A 14243-nucleotide genomic window follows, 5' to 3' on the forward strand; every position below is an offset into this window, starting at 1 on the left:
ACTTATGAAAGAGTTCACGTGAAAGCGTTGTCACAGGTATTATTATAAAGAGTGGCGTTTTATTACAGAATATAAATTGCTTTTTATAAAAAGGCCGTTACACACGAAAACAAGACAATAATAACATTATTTAAATTATTCACAAAACAATAACAAGATGGCAAATATAATGTTCGCTGAAATGATCATGAGATGGTGGTGGATGCTATGAAAAAGTCGCGGCGTGAACCACGCTGTTGACATTATGTGGACCCCGCATATACGCAATTCGGATAACGCTGACAAATATCAACTTGACATAGATAAAACTTTGTCAACGAGTTGACGTCGGTCAACAACTCTTTCTTCTTTCCGCGGTTAACGCCACACGGAACGCGTTGGCAGATGTCAACGAGTCCAAGACAAGTACCGCGTTTTGAGAATAACATAGATAACGGATGTTGTTAGCCCCCAGAGCGTAGCAACCGTACCGCGCGCGGTGTGTGTTACGTTAAACGGTTCGACCAATAGCTTTACGACATTTATCTGCGTAGGAAGCACTCACTGTTTATTGTTCGAAGCCCTAGTAATAAATCGAAACGCGCGTGGCTTGTTACTATCCTGTGGGGCTGTTTTTACGGGAATCGGCATAATTTTGAGCAACTGCAAGACCGAAAAAAATTCAATCGAAATTATCCAAAATCTAAAATCCAAATTATCAAAAAAATTAGGGTGTTTTAAACATAGTAACATTAAGAGAACAAGATTCGCATGTTTTGCCGCAATTTGTCATGCAGAAATTATTCACAAAACTAAACCCAAAAATAAATACCTAAGAAGTACAGGACACGTAATTTACGGTCTAGCAAATTTAAATTTGAAATTTCAAGAATACATTTAATTTAGAAACATTCTAATTTCAATATTAAATTCCATCTACATTACAACCATAGAGATATTAGAGCCATAAAATAAAGAAAAATACATAACATTATTTTACTTTGTAGTACATTAGAATTACGCAGTATCATTTTTATTAACATACATTAACATAAACAGCCTGTATACGTCCCACTGCTGGGCACAGGCCTCCCCTCAATCAACCGGAGGGGGTATGGAGCATACTCCACCACGCTGCTCCAATGCGGGTTGGTGGAGGTGTTTTTTACGGCTAATAGCCGGGACCAACGGCTTAACGTGCCCTCCGGAGCACGGAATCATCTTACTTTTTGGGACAATCAAGTGTTTCAAGCCTGAAAAGTCCTTACCAAACACAGGACAGTCTCACAAAGTGATTTCGACAATTTCCCTATCGGGAATCGAACCCGGACCTCCAGATCGTGAGCCTAATGCTCTAACCACTAGACCACAGAGGCTGTCATTTTTTATTCTATGCTAAAATTTACTTGTTTACTATACAATACACATATTACATACACACACACGTTGACCTTTTGTAAAATGTTCATTGCTGGCTTTTGCAATAACGAATTCCGTTAAGGAAGGCAAGCTTCAACGAACATCAAATAAAATTCAAAGAGAAATCACAGATTTCCAGTTAGAAATAGGATGCTCCCGACAATATATAATAAGGAAAAGATCGCCCAACATTCAGTAGACCATCTTACTCAGTTTTTTATTTTGAGTAGGAATTTCAGACTGGTCGCGGGTTCGAATCCAGCAGAGGCTTAAAGCAACAATAGCCGAATTTGTTTTCAAATTCATGTAAAAAAACATATAGGATTATTTGCAAAAAATAGCGATCGGCACATTGTTAATACCCGGAATAAAAATAAACTTGCTTTACAAGTCAGTCGATTAAATAAGATTACTAAATCTTTTAAGGGGCAATGTATACGTTTTTACAATAAGATTCCCATTGACATTCAGAATTTGCCTTTCAACTGCTTTAAGACAGTAGTTAAACAAAAACTTTACAAAAAAGGTTATTATAAAGTTAGTGATTATTTAGAAGATATGAATGCATGGGATTAACTGTCTGAGAACTGATATTAGGCAGCTAAATTACTCAATTGTAACTCAATATTTTATGTTTATTTTTTTTAAAGAACGTCTAGGGCCCTGTGCCGAGGTTTTTCTTGCAGCTTCTTTTCCCCGGCTATACAGGTTGTGAGAAGCTGCGGTAGTTTTAGGCGGATGAGACGTTCGTTATTTAAAAATTGACGATTCAAAGTGTAACTATGTTACCTACTGAATAAAGATATTTTTGAATTTGAATGATTGGATCATATAATTATGATTATCACACTGTGCACAACACGTTTATGATTTCTGATTGGGGTAGTCAGAGGTACATCCATCGCAACATGAACAAAGTACGACCCTGTAAGGCCAACTTGATAGGTAAACCGTATCGCCGTCTATAATGGTCGAGCCAACTGTGTTAGTGAAAATTGCACTTAAGACAAATCAAATTTTAAAAAAAATTAGCATATTTTTAGGCAGTTCTCAGTTTCCTAACAGTTTATAATCTCCATAGATTTATTATGTTATAGACAAAGAGTTAACAATTTTACATCGACATAATACGTTATCAAACTTATAAATTTAAAATATTTTGTCACTTATTTACTTCATATACCTTGAAACGTAACACCTTGGTCTAAAAGATAGCTCAATGAGGTGTGAGCACTAAGTTCAACTTGCGATGGATGTACAGTCATGAGTAATATCATGTACTCCCTTTAGAACCCTGTCGCAATATTATAATATTTGACATTTAATGAGACTTACGGTTCGATTTGTCAAAAACGTTAATGTGTCATGGTATCAATTGTCATGATCACTCATATTTTAAAAGAAGTTGAATTATCTGCAAGTAGATATCTCAATATCTAACATGAATATTAACTAGATTAAAGTTAAAAGTTGCGAAACGACGGAATTTATATGGACTATTAATTTACCTGCACTTTTATCGTTCAAGCAAATGGGCATATAATTTAAAAGTAGTTTAATGATTTAAAATATTATGAAATAGAATTAATATAAATTATTTATAATTGTAAATGTAATACAACTAATCAATTAATTTAAAAAGTAAGTAAACAGAAAAGGCGGGAACGGAAGTGAGAATTACGCGGCGAGAAAAACAAATGAAGAACGGGGTTGGATTGGTTCCCCGACTTTTCTAGGAGACATTGGTTGTGGAAAGAATTACGATGGAAAATAATAAATAGTCGATAAAGTCACCCAATTACAGTGTTTTCTTGAAACAATATACATATTAGAACTCGTGACCGTTTCTCTGACTACAGGGATACAACCATAAAATCGCAAAGAAATCCCGGTCCTATCCTTGATACCTGAAAGCAGAAAATCTGTCGCCTTCATAACGTAAAAGAAAGTCTTTAAATTACTTACTTATATCCATCTTGGTATTTTCCCCAAATTTTATTCGATAATATATAACACATATTTTTAGATAATAAATGTCATTACATTTCGCACATTACTTTTGACGTTGACTCTAGAGACCACGAGAAAGATTTTTCCTTGTTATCATATTTTTCTTTTTTTACTAGATTTTGCCCACAACTTCTCGTGTGGAACCTTTTTCAGTCCCGTAAGGACTAAATACACAGACATCATCATCTCCCTAGCATTATCGATTTTCACGTCCGGTTTTTTACAGAAGCGACTGCCTGTCTTACTTTTCAACCCGAAAGGAAAACCATCCTAATACAGGTTAACTCCGAAACGCATTTATATATATTATAACTTGTAATTATATATCAATACCGAAACGCATCTCTCAGATATGTGAGTTTCCATACATATAGATAATGCCCGTAAGTCTTATTGGGGGCCAGGATCACAAGAATCGTGTGTTAAAAAAAATGTGGGCAAAAAATTAGCGTACACAATGACTTCTATCCTTGAGATTATACTGATCATGGGTAGTGCGTCCTTATAATAAGCAGGATAAGTAATTGTTTGCATAATCGAGGTTGGTAGAGCTTGCATGTTTTATCCTTACTTATTTTGGCGGGCGTACGATAATCTCCTTGGTGAAAAAGTGCTGGAAAGAGTTGAAGAAAAACGAACAAACGTTGAAGAAAAAAAAAATGTTAGTGACATCGTAACGAAAACTTCGAGGAATGATTCGAACCATACTTCTGAGTTGATATCAAGTGGAATTTTCCGTCGCAAAATTAATGTATTTTTGTGTTCTTTTAAATTATTAAAACTTACACCTAAACCATGGGTTCTCATCGCGAACATTAGGAAACATTGTTCAAAAAAAATTCAATAGATGACGCTAATAGTACCGATTTGTAATTAAAGTTTCTTTAAAAGCCAATAATCGATAAATAGGCACTAAAATTATGTTTTATAATTTAAAAGTTATACTCCAACCAAAAGTTAATCAAAGATATTGGCATTTAATGGAGATTTTTATATTTTTAAATTTAGTGGTTACTCTAGCGGATTTACGTCGGAACTACGTCGAGTATGGAGCTTGTTGAGGGGTTGAACGATCTAGTTTTAATCAACGCCATCTATAACTGTGTGTAAGAAGGTCGCTTAAAGTTGCGCCATCTATCGTTAATTATTGCAACATCGATCTAGCTTTGCCACAGATAATAAAATATTACGTTTTTAAAAGTTTGTGTTTATTTGCAAAATACATTTTTATTGAATTTATTAAATGTTTAGTTGTAATTCCGTTGTAATAATTATGGGAGATACAATATCAAATTTTAAAAATAATATAACCACCTATAGATATCATTAGAAACTAAATTTTAGAACAAAAAAAACGCAACTTTCAAATAACGTATAGTACCTACCTACCTTTGAAAATGTTTGTTTTCGTTCGTTTGAATTCCGAGTCGAACGCGCCTTCTACGTTTTGTGTATTGTGATTTACAAACTGACCCTGGACTGAAATCGGACTTTGATTTGGCTTCATGAAACCTGCTTTCACGTAGCGACACAGGAACAGTGGTTATAAAAAATGCCTGCAGACAATTGTTCTTATTATAATTGTACAAATTCTTCGGAACAGAAGTCAATGTTCCGTTTTCCGTGGAATGACGTAAACCGCCTAAAAGTATGGCTTGAGAATTGCGGTAAGTAGTTAAACGTTTACTTTTATTTATTTTTAATATTAAACTGCAAAAAGTTATCAAACAAACAATTTGAAAGAATCAATGACAATCAAGACTGGAATAAAATAAAAAGAAATACCTACTTAACATGGTGGTAAAGTTATTGCCACTCCCCCTATTTGCTAGACTATTATTTTGATAATCGGTTTATCATTTGTCACCATTTAGTTTACCATAATTAATGTAATACTTAAAATCAAGCTGAGATCAACAGTTTAGAGCAGTAGAACAGTTTTTTCTGTCTGAAGAACATAATATAATTAGATATTGTGCTCAATGTCAATTTGGAATTATTAAATTAACTTTTGTACAATTGGGTAATTTAGCATGGCATATAGATATACTAATCAAACTTGAAAATCTTAATTAGTGATTTTTAACATATTCTTACTGGGAACTCAGGGCCTCCAGATTCTGAACCAATTGCTATAACTACTAAAGCACGAATAGTCAAAAACTTGTAAAGTACCTACTATATGCCAATACTGTATGTGATGCATTTATATTTCCAAGTGAACTGTGGAATAAAAGGGACAAAAGTTAAAAAAAGTCAATCAAGTACATAATTATTTCTGAATTTTGGACTGTTTTATTGAACAGTTTATAGACCAGGGCGGTTAAAATACCCACATTGAAGCAATTCATCTAAGTAAGCAATATTGCAGTTTCACATTTGTGCATATAAAAGTAAGTGTGCGATGCAAACAAATGTCAAATAGCAATATTGCTTTCTTAGATGAATTGCTTTGATGTAGCCATTTTGACCCCCCAGATATCTACTTACACATTTACTTTTAATTTAAGTTGAAAATAAATAAAAATAAAACATTAATTTATTTCTTCTTATACAGTCTTAATAGATACCTAAGATAAATTACTATCTACCAAACCTACAGTTTTATACCAATTTCACACATCGGGACTGTGTACAGAAGCCAGGAACCCAAATGAGGTATAACTAGTATCTTGGTCTCGCTCACGCCTGACCACCTTTCAGCAGGTACCAATCTATACATACATTATGTATAGGTAGGTACCTACAAGAACTTAATAAGACATGTCAAAAGTTGCTGTTTTAGTGGATTCTGCCTCTGTGTATTATTGATTAGAACATTAGGCTTATGATCTGGAGGTCCGGATACTGTTCCTGATATTATCAAAATTACTTTGTGAGATTATTCATCACAAATCAAATATTTTTAATGATCACAAACAGTTAGAACATACAAAAATTTATGCAACATACCTACTACAGTACAAATGGGAGGCCTGTTTAAGCAATTTCTTCCAGGCAACCACTACCAAGATCCAACCATTAATCTTTGTTTAGTTATGACAATGCGGACTAAGTCACTTATTTGTCCGAAAAAGTAAGAGTAAGCTTTGCTTCAGAAATTATATAGTTGGTCCGGGCTACCACCAAAACGATTACCTCCTGTTATTTGAGGGTAGAGGGTAGAGATGATCCAGCAGTGGAACATCTATAGGCTATTTATGTTTTATTGAACATTATATTCTTTTCTTGTAGGTAATATGAACATTGCCCACTTGCCTGCAGAAAATTTGCGGTCAAGGTATTTATGCATTGACCATTTCAATATCAAGTATGTACGAAATGAGACTGGTCATAGAAAAAGACTCCAGAGAAGTGCAGTTCCAGAACCATATCAGACTCAAGACCTTCAAAATCGCTCAAGCACTTCCTCACCAGGTAAGCACAATTAATTTGTCAAGTTATTACCTACAATTGGGTAGGTAGGTACTTACCTACCACCGAATTAATAATACAAATACAATCAAATTTTTATTGTAGTTTAGGTACCTATTGCTTGAATATCTACATAATATTGGGTTTTAGTATAGTGATAGTGAGTTATTACGTGAATGATACCTACCGACCTTGAGTTTTTTGAAATGTTAGGTACCTAGCTAATTACAACTTACCTACTACTTAGATGTAGACAAGTTAATGTAGGTACCTACCTACCTAGTTAAATGTTTAAAGTAGGGGATAGGTTGCTTGTATGAAGTGTCCGGGCTGTGATGATAGTTAGGTTCGATAGGTGCCTATAGACATCTCGATTCCGAACCATTTTCAGTAACTAAACTATAATAAAGCCGTATTAACATAAATTGTAGGGTTTAAAATAATTAAAGACGTAAAATATTATGAAAACAGAAATTTACGACTTTATTGTACCTATACCAAGATACCTACCTACTATCTATAATACCTACTTAATACCCTAATAGGTAAGTTAGGTAGCTATAGGTAGAAAAAGTAGCTTTTCGCTTTCAACTTTACGCAGACGGCGATTGTCGTAGATGCGTAGGTAATGTAACCTACCATAACGTAACCATTTGTTTAATTCTGAAGAGGTAACAAACATATAGGCAGATTTACCTACATACCTACTACGCATCGCATCGCATCGGACCTATCATTTGCGTTTGCGCGACTCAGCCAGTAGGTAGGTACCTGCCTACCTACAATCGTAATAACACGTGACCTCGCGCAACGCAACAAGCCAGAATGGATCTTATCTTTATAATGACATAAAGTCTATAGTTGCTCGACACACGTAATTGAGACGTAGTTGTTTACAATCTTGTACAAAACAGTGCACCGCGCTTACAGGGCTTATAGGTATATATTATAGCGGTTATTAAACTACCCAAACGCGATGCGTCGAGATTACTCGAGATCGCGGGCTCGGGCATCGGGATCGGGCAGTGTTATAATAAATAGTTCATTGGTGGGCGACCCACGATTTCGTCATACATTTTATAGGTAGGTAGGTAGGTTACATTGGTACACACGATGACCTGACGCATCGTGTGTGGCAGATGAATCGAGTTAATGTAGGTAATAAAGCCTTATCATTCCACTTACTTAAGTAGGTAGGTACCTACTATGTTTGTGGCTCTTTAATGCAAAACCTATACCGCAGCGTAGCCAGACGAGATAAAAAACGTAAACAAACGGACCATTAATGAGTTACATTGCGATAACCAGGGATTATAATCTCTGTCCTTATCACTCGTACGCGCAGTTATGGCGTCAGTTAATCAACGACAGCTGTCGTTGTGTTTCGTGGTAGGTACAGGAAAGCAATCGGTACCGCAGCTGTCAACATTTGGACCGCCATTTTATGAACAAGTTCATTTCTATTTTCTGTTTGGATTGCGTTCGAAGTGATACATATTTTTTCGTCCCCGTATTTACCTACTTAGATTTTTGTTCTTATTATTCCGTTTCTGTTACTTTTAATTTTGATTTTTGCTAGTATTGTGAGTAGTTGTTGATTTAAACACAGTATTGAGAACATGATTGATAATACGATAGATAGTTTTATCATAAACACAGCTGACTCGGACTCTTCCGACGAATCATCTTTGTCTCGTACAGACGACAGCGATTAAAATTCGAACTCTATGATAATTTATTCAAATATAAATGTTTTGAACCTCTGAAACTTTGTTTACATTCTATATCTCGTCTGGTTGCCTTTAACACGTCAGTAATCTAATCATTATTTTTATTTAATTTTAAGTTATATCTGTCATTATTATTTTTTATTCTATCTGTCATTATAATAATATTATAAAACAAAGCTCCCACGCCATTCGCTCGTCTGTTTGTTGGCGGCTAACTCAAAAGAAAAAAAATAATATTGACAGATATAACTTAAAATAAAGTTAGATGTGTTTACAGGAATTAGCACCAATGTCATGACTTATAAGAAGTGTTATATTTTTTTCTTTGAGCTTCTATATTTGGAACTTTTTACCACGCACTTCGCATGTTGCCAGTTCAGTGCCTAATCGCGCACCGCGGAGAAATACTGTCACTCACGTCGCTATATTAACAGTAACTTTGCGTCCCACTTTTTGAGCGCTGATGTTCAATCTATGTCCGAATAAAATCAAGACTAGTGGGAGCTTTCATCGAAAAAGCTGCCTAATGGTTTTGAGATATAACAAAACAATGTATTGTGGAATTTTATAAGTACCTAACTATGTCTATCTTTTAGGAATCACTTATCATACACATTTTATTTAATATTTATAAAATGGCTACGTTAATACGTTAGTTACCTACCTACTTTAATGAATGTTATAATTGCCCTTTTCTTCCTTTATGTTAGGTATGTTACCTCCAACAACTTTGCTTTACATTCACCTTTTGGGGCCTTTGGCGACTCAATCATAACCCTGACACTAGGGTTGATTAGGCTGGTATTCCACCCACGACAAGAAAATAAGATTCACGACATTATTTAATACAATTTTTCTTTTTAGGTTCATCAGGTACTTTTTAAGTACTGACACCGAAAAAGGTGTACAAAAATAAACGGCTTCGCGACTGCGAACTTGAAGAGCTCGTGGAGCCGCCAGCAGTAGCATACCAGTTTAACACGCCGAAGAGAAGACGGTTGTCAATTACTGAAGACACGTCAAAATGCAAAGTATTAAAAAAGAAATTAGTATTGTATCTAACAAAAACAAAATGTAATACCTTTTGAATTAAAGAAGTAGTTTAATTGAATATTTATTGTATTTTCATTCTAGTCATTAAAAAAAATCCAACTTCATTAAATTTGATAATTTTAATAATCAAGTAGGTATCTTAATTATTATAAACTAATACTATTTGTATATAATATATTTGTTGTAATGAACAATTAATTATTTATAGTTACTTTAAATGATACCTATCTATGTAATGGAAAGGGGATAGTAAAATAAAAAAGACACATTTTTATTGTTTAGTTATTTATTCAAAACCATACAAAAACTCAGTTGAATCAGAAAGGCTGGATCAGTGTTTCTCCCAGGAAAACCTAGGTAACTATTTGGTACTCAACTAAAACTCATTTAAACAGGCACATTATTGCCAGATTCACATTCGGCTGTTTGTACATCCTTTCCTTTACTACTTGGGCCACATTATCTTTCCACTTATATTATCTTGACTCAACCAGGGTACTCGCTACATTATGTTACCTACAAATGAAAATATAATAGTTATTAAAAGAGCACATTAATTTTGATCGGCAATGATATTCAGAACAAAACATTTCTACCACCCATCAGGTATTATAGGCATTAGTTTATCTATGTATCACATAAACATAAACAGCCTATATACGTCCCACTGCTGGGCACAGGCCTCCCCTCAATCAACCGGAGGGGGTATGGAGCATACTCCACCACGCTGCTCCAATGCGGGTTGGTGGAGGTGTTTTTACGGCTAATAGCCGGGACCAACGGCTTAACGTGCCCTCCGAAGCACGGAATCATCTTACTTTTTCGGACAATCAGGTGATTCAAGCCTGAAAAGTCCTTACCAAACAAAGGACAGTCTCACAAAGTGATTTCGACAATGTCCCCATCGGGAATCGAACCCGGACCTCCAGATCGTGAGCCTAACGCTTTAACCACTAGACCACGGAGGCTGTTGTTACGTTGTGCTGTTGTGTTGTGTGTGTGTGTTGTGTTGTGTTATGTATCACAGATAATATAATAACATAACATAAGCAAGATCTTGCATCCCATTGAGGTAGTCAAAGTAACATTCATCACAAGATGAACTGAGCACACGCACCTCACAAGCTTTCTGTTGGGCTAATGATAGGCCGTATCGCTACCTATAATGGTCGAGCCAACTGTGCTAGATGTGAACTGTTTAAAATAAATTAATGCAAGTCCGGTACCAGGGTTTGAACTGGTGTTCATCGTTTGAGATGCAAACAAGTGTACCATTATGACCTATTTTATATTAGAGTAATAGTGACTATATAATAATAGTAGGTATATTGCAATGTATATACACCTTGTGTGCCAAAACTCTGCTCTGTCCGCCCTGAGAAGGAGACTTAAGGAGAGTAAGTGTGAGTTAATACTCTCTTATGAGTAGATTGGTGGAATGGAGTAGTAATAGTAGGTTCTATTTTTTACATTTGGACACATGGATGACCTATTACGCATGTAATCCGATGAGTTTGAAATTTATCTACTTTATTGAACATTTAGATATTCGGGCTCAAAGAAATGGGTTAATGGGATAATAATTTAAGCATACATACCTGGCATAGTGCGATTCTCATTTATGCAGAACAGAAGTCAAGATTAAGTTTTCACTATAATACCTACAACTCCAAAGAAAATATTTTTCTTTGAAAAGTAGTGTGGCTTTCATGAGGTAGACTTTTATCATATTCATCACTTGGTCATGGTCAGAAAATTGTTGATATGTGGTTCTAATAGCCTTTGCATGTCATTCTTCACAATGGTTATCATCGTCTTTAGAGATCTGAAATAAGTTACAGGCTTAAATTCACAACACGCTCACTGCCTAACTAGACTTATTTAACTTTTTTCAACAAACAGTATATTATGATTTGTACCATAGATAGGTGACAGCTACACAAAAAAAGTATCTACTACATACATACTTATACTCACGCCTGTAATCCCGATTAGGCTGGGCAGAGCCACGATTAAGCAGAGATTAATTTGGAAGCACTTTATACAAAGTCCTCAGGTGCTTAACCGGTGGTCCAATGTAATGATTCATCATGCTAGAAAAGACTTGTCTTTTATAAAGGTTCTCCTCAGTCGGTTTTACGAAACGCCCGGGATGATAAGGGACGATTGCGTTCTAGGTAGGACCTTAGCTATGTTTTTAATTAAGTATCTTCCAGTTTTAGTAACTAATTAGATACTTACAGGAGTTGGAGATATATTTTTGCCAATACAAAATGAAGACCACCAAACATCAGAAATAATCGTATGTCAACTAACAACTGTCACCTTGACAATGTCACAGATCATTGTCACAGATTATAATACTAACATGTCAACGTTGAGAAAAAAAAATCCGTTTGCGCCATCTATTTTCTTAATTTTACTCTAACTCTAAGTAATATATTGTGCTTGCAATGACTTGCACTCAGTAAGCTGAAATTTCACTAGATGTCGCTCGATTCGTTCGATCCCATCAATAAATGACCACTAGATGCCGCTAAAAAAAGGGCGTTTTAGCGGCATCTAGTGGTCATTTATTAGAACTAAAAATAGCCCGAAGAATTGCCCGAGTTAGAACGGCACAGTTTCGTTGTATGACGTGAGGCATCTGTACGTTAGTATTATATGATCTGTGCCTAAACTAAGTCACGCTCTAAAAGTATAAAATAAGAAAATAGCAAATATTCCTTTGAAATTCTTCCGAATATTAATAGAGAGATAGCCGTGGTCGTATGCCTGTGGTAAGCAAACTCTTAGGGCAGATTGGCATAATATGACCACAGCTACCTCTTAATCATTACTATTTTTAATCATTACTAATTTGAGGGCCACGCTCGTATCGGTGTAGCATTCTCCATGCTACTTTTAGGGTAGGTTCTTCTGCCCTCTGTCAGGTTCCAGGTTATAGTCCCTGTGACTTGCCCCTTCCGTCCTGCATTTTCCGTTCCGATGGCTGCCATCTCCACCTCTGCAACCGTTGAGGTCTTCATCCGTACACCACACTACACACCACACATAACACACACATTACACACACACACACACACACACACACTACACTACACTATTCACTATTTTTAATAACGTTTTAATATAAAATCAAATTGGAAAATTAAAATGTCAATTGCCTTGCTCTTCGCGTACAATGCAAAAAAAAAGAAATACCTGTTTCAATTTCGGTCAGCTTAAGGTCCAAAGTGTCGATCGAAAAAAAAAAATACCCCATTTTTCCGTAAAAATTCCTGATTTTTTCTGCTATGTACGAGCAACAGGAAAATTTGAATATATTTATATTCCAACCTTACCCTTTGTGATTAATTTTCCTGTCGATGAGCTATATATTTTTGAACACCTTTTTATTTACCGCTGAAAATATTTTTATTTATTTTGGTTAAGTCCACGACCTTCGGAATTTTAATAGCAAATTATTATTTTTTTAATATTGCATAAAATTGAAAAACTGGTACTTATATTTTTTTGTGCTTATAAAATGAGCTGAAGATTTTTGTTAAGATGTATAATAATACGAAAGTCAAATGAATGAGCCACGTCAGGGGCCTTTGGCGGCTCAATAACAACCCTGACACCAGGGTTGATGAGATTGGAAAACCACTTGACAACCCACACGATAGAAGAGGAAGATATGAAAATTATAGTTTGAAAATTAAAAATATGTTTTTTCTCGTGATAAAATACAGCAAACATCTTTAAAAATAAAACTCGGTCACTTGTCAATTTTTATATGAATATAAATTTTTGTCGAATGTCTCATCGACTTCATACTACTGCAGCTTTTCACTATATATCCCAGAAAAAGTAGCTGCAGGAGAAACTTCGGCACAGGGCCCTAAACGTGTACTACGGAATTTTTAATATTTTTTTTACGTTTATCTATACAAATATTAGACTAAATATATACCACTGTACACTTACCATATCATCATAATAAGGCATGAGGATAGTTAGTATACGCTTCATATAGTAGAAACATAACGTCCAGTTTACATTGACTCCACTGCACAAGGAACTGTTATTGGTCCATCGGCCAACATTGTATGGACCAGAAGTTCCTAAGCCACCTATTTTGACTGTCCAACACAGAAACAACCATTGAAGAAATCACTGTTCACTTCAAAATTCACTTTTTAGTTCGAATACACAGTCTGATGAAAACAATTCGAAATTTGAATATACACGTTCCGAAGTAATGTTCCAAATTTAAATATTTGAATATTAAAATTAAGAAACTTTTGTAAACGAAATAAGTCGAATTTTTCTTCTATTTTTAAAAATTCAAAAAGAAGTTATTTAATAAATGAATATTTGTAAACTTTTACAAGTTTATCGTAATTTTATGTTCTCGCAGTGTAAGCGCCCGCTCGCTACAGCATCTGAAGTGAGACTGAAGGTTTTCCTTTCAGCTAGTACACTAGCGCTCTCAAGTGCTACACAGCGCTGTATTTTCGTAATAAGCGCCACACAAGTTTGCGTAGATGTAAAAGTGTTCCCATGTGTTTTACCATTAGGTAAGCTTGTAGTAAAGAGGCGCTACTGTAACTTGCTGTCAATATACTAAATGGGAACTAGGTAGTTCAGAAT

At 35.1% G+C, this 14243-nt stretch overlaps 1 protein-coding gene and 1 long non-coding RNA gene across 2 annotated transcripts in view; both read right to left on the reverse strand.

Annotated features, from left to right (window-relative positions):
* The window catches only part of LOC126377138 (neuropeptide F receptor), a 125192-nt gene extending 111240 nt beyond the window's left edge, over window positions 1-13952 (reverse strand). Inside the window, exon 1 of the mRNA XM_050024817.1 lies at window positions 13578-13952. Within this exon, the coding sequence (XP_049880774.1) occupies window positions 13578-13622 (45 nt within the window). The 5' untranslated portion in view covers window positions 13623-13952. The remainder of the gene's footprint in view (window positions 1-13577) is intronic.
* On the reverse strand, window positions 9880-11956 carry LOC126377273 (uncharacterized). Its single transcript, XR_007567807.1, has 3 exons — window positions 11847-11956; window positions 11204-11430; window positions 9880-10121 (listed from the first exon to the last, which is right to left on the reverse strand). It is a non-coding gene; the product is annotated as an uncharacterized LOC126377273 (long non-coding RNA).
* Window positions 13953-14243: the final 291 nt, after the last annotated feature.

Source organism: Pectinophora gossypiella, chromosome 22 (genome assembly GCF_024362695.1).
Source record: "Pectinophora gossypiella chromosome 22, ilPecGoss1.1, whole genome shotgun sequence".
NCBI lineage: Eukaryota > Metazoa > Arthropoda > Insecta > Lepidoptera > Gelechiidae > Pectinophora > Pectinophora gossypiella.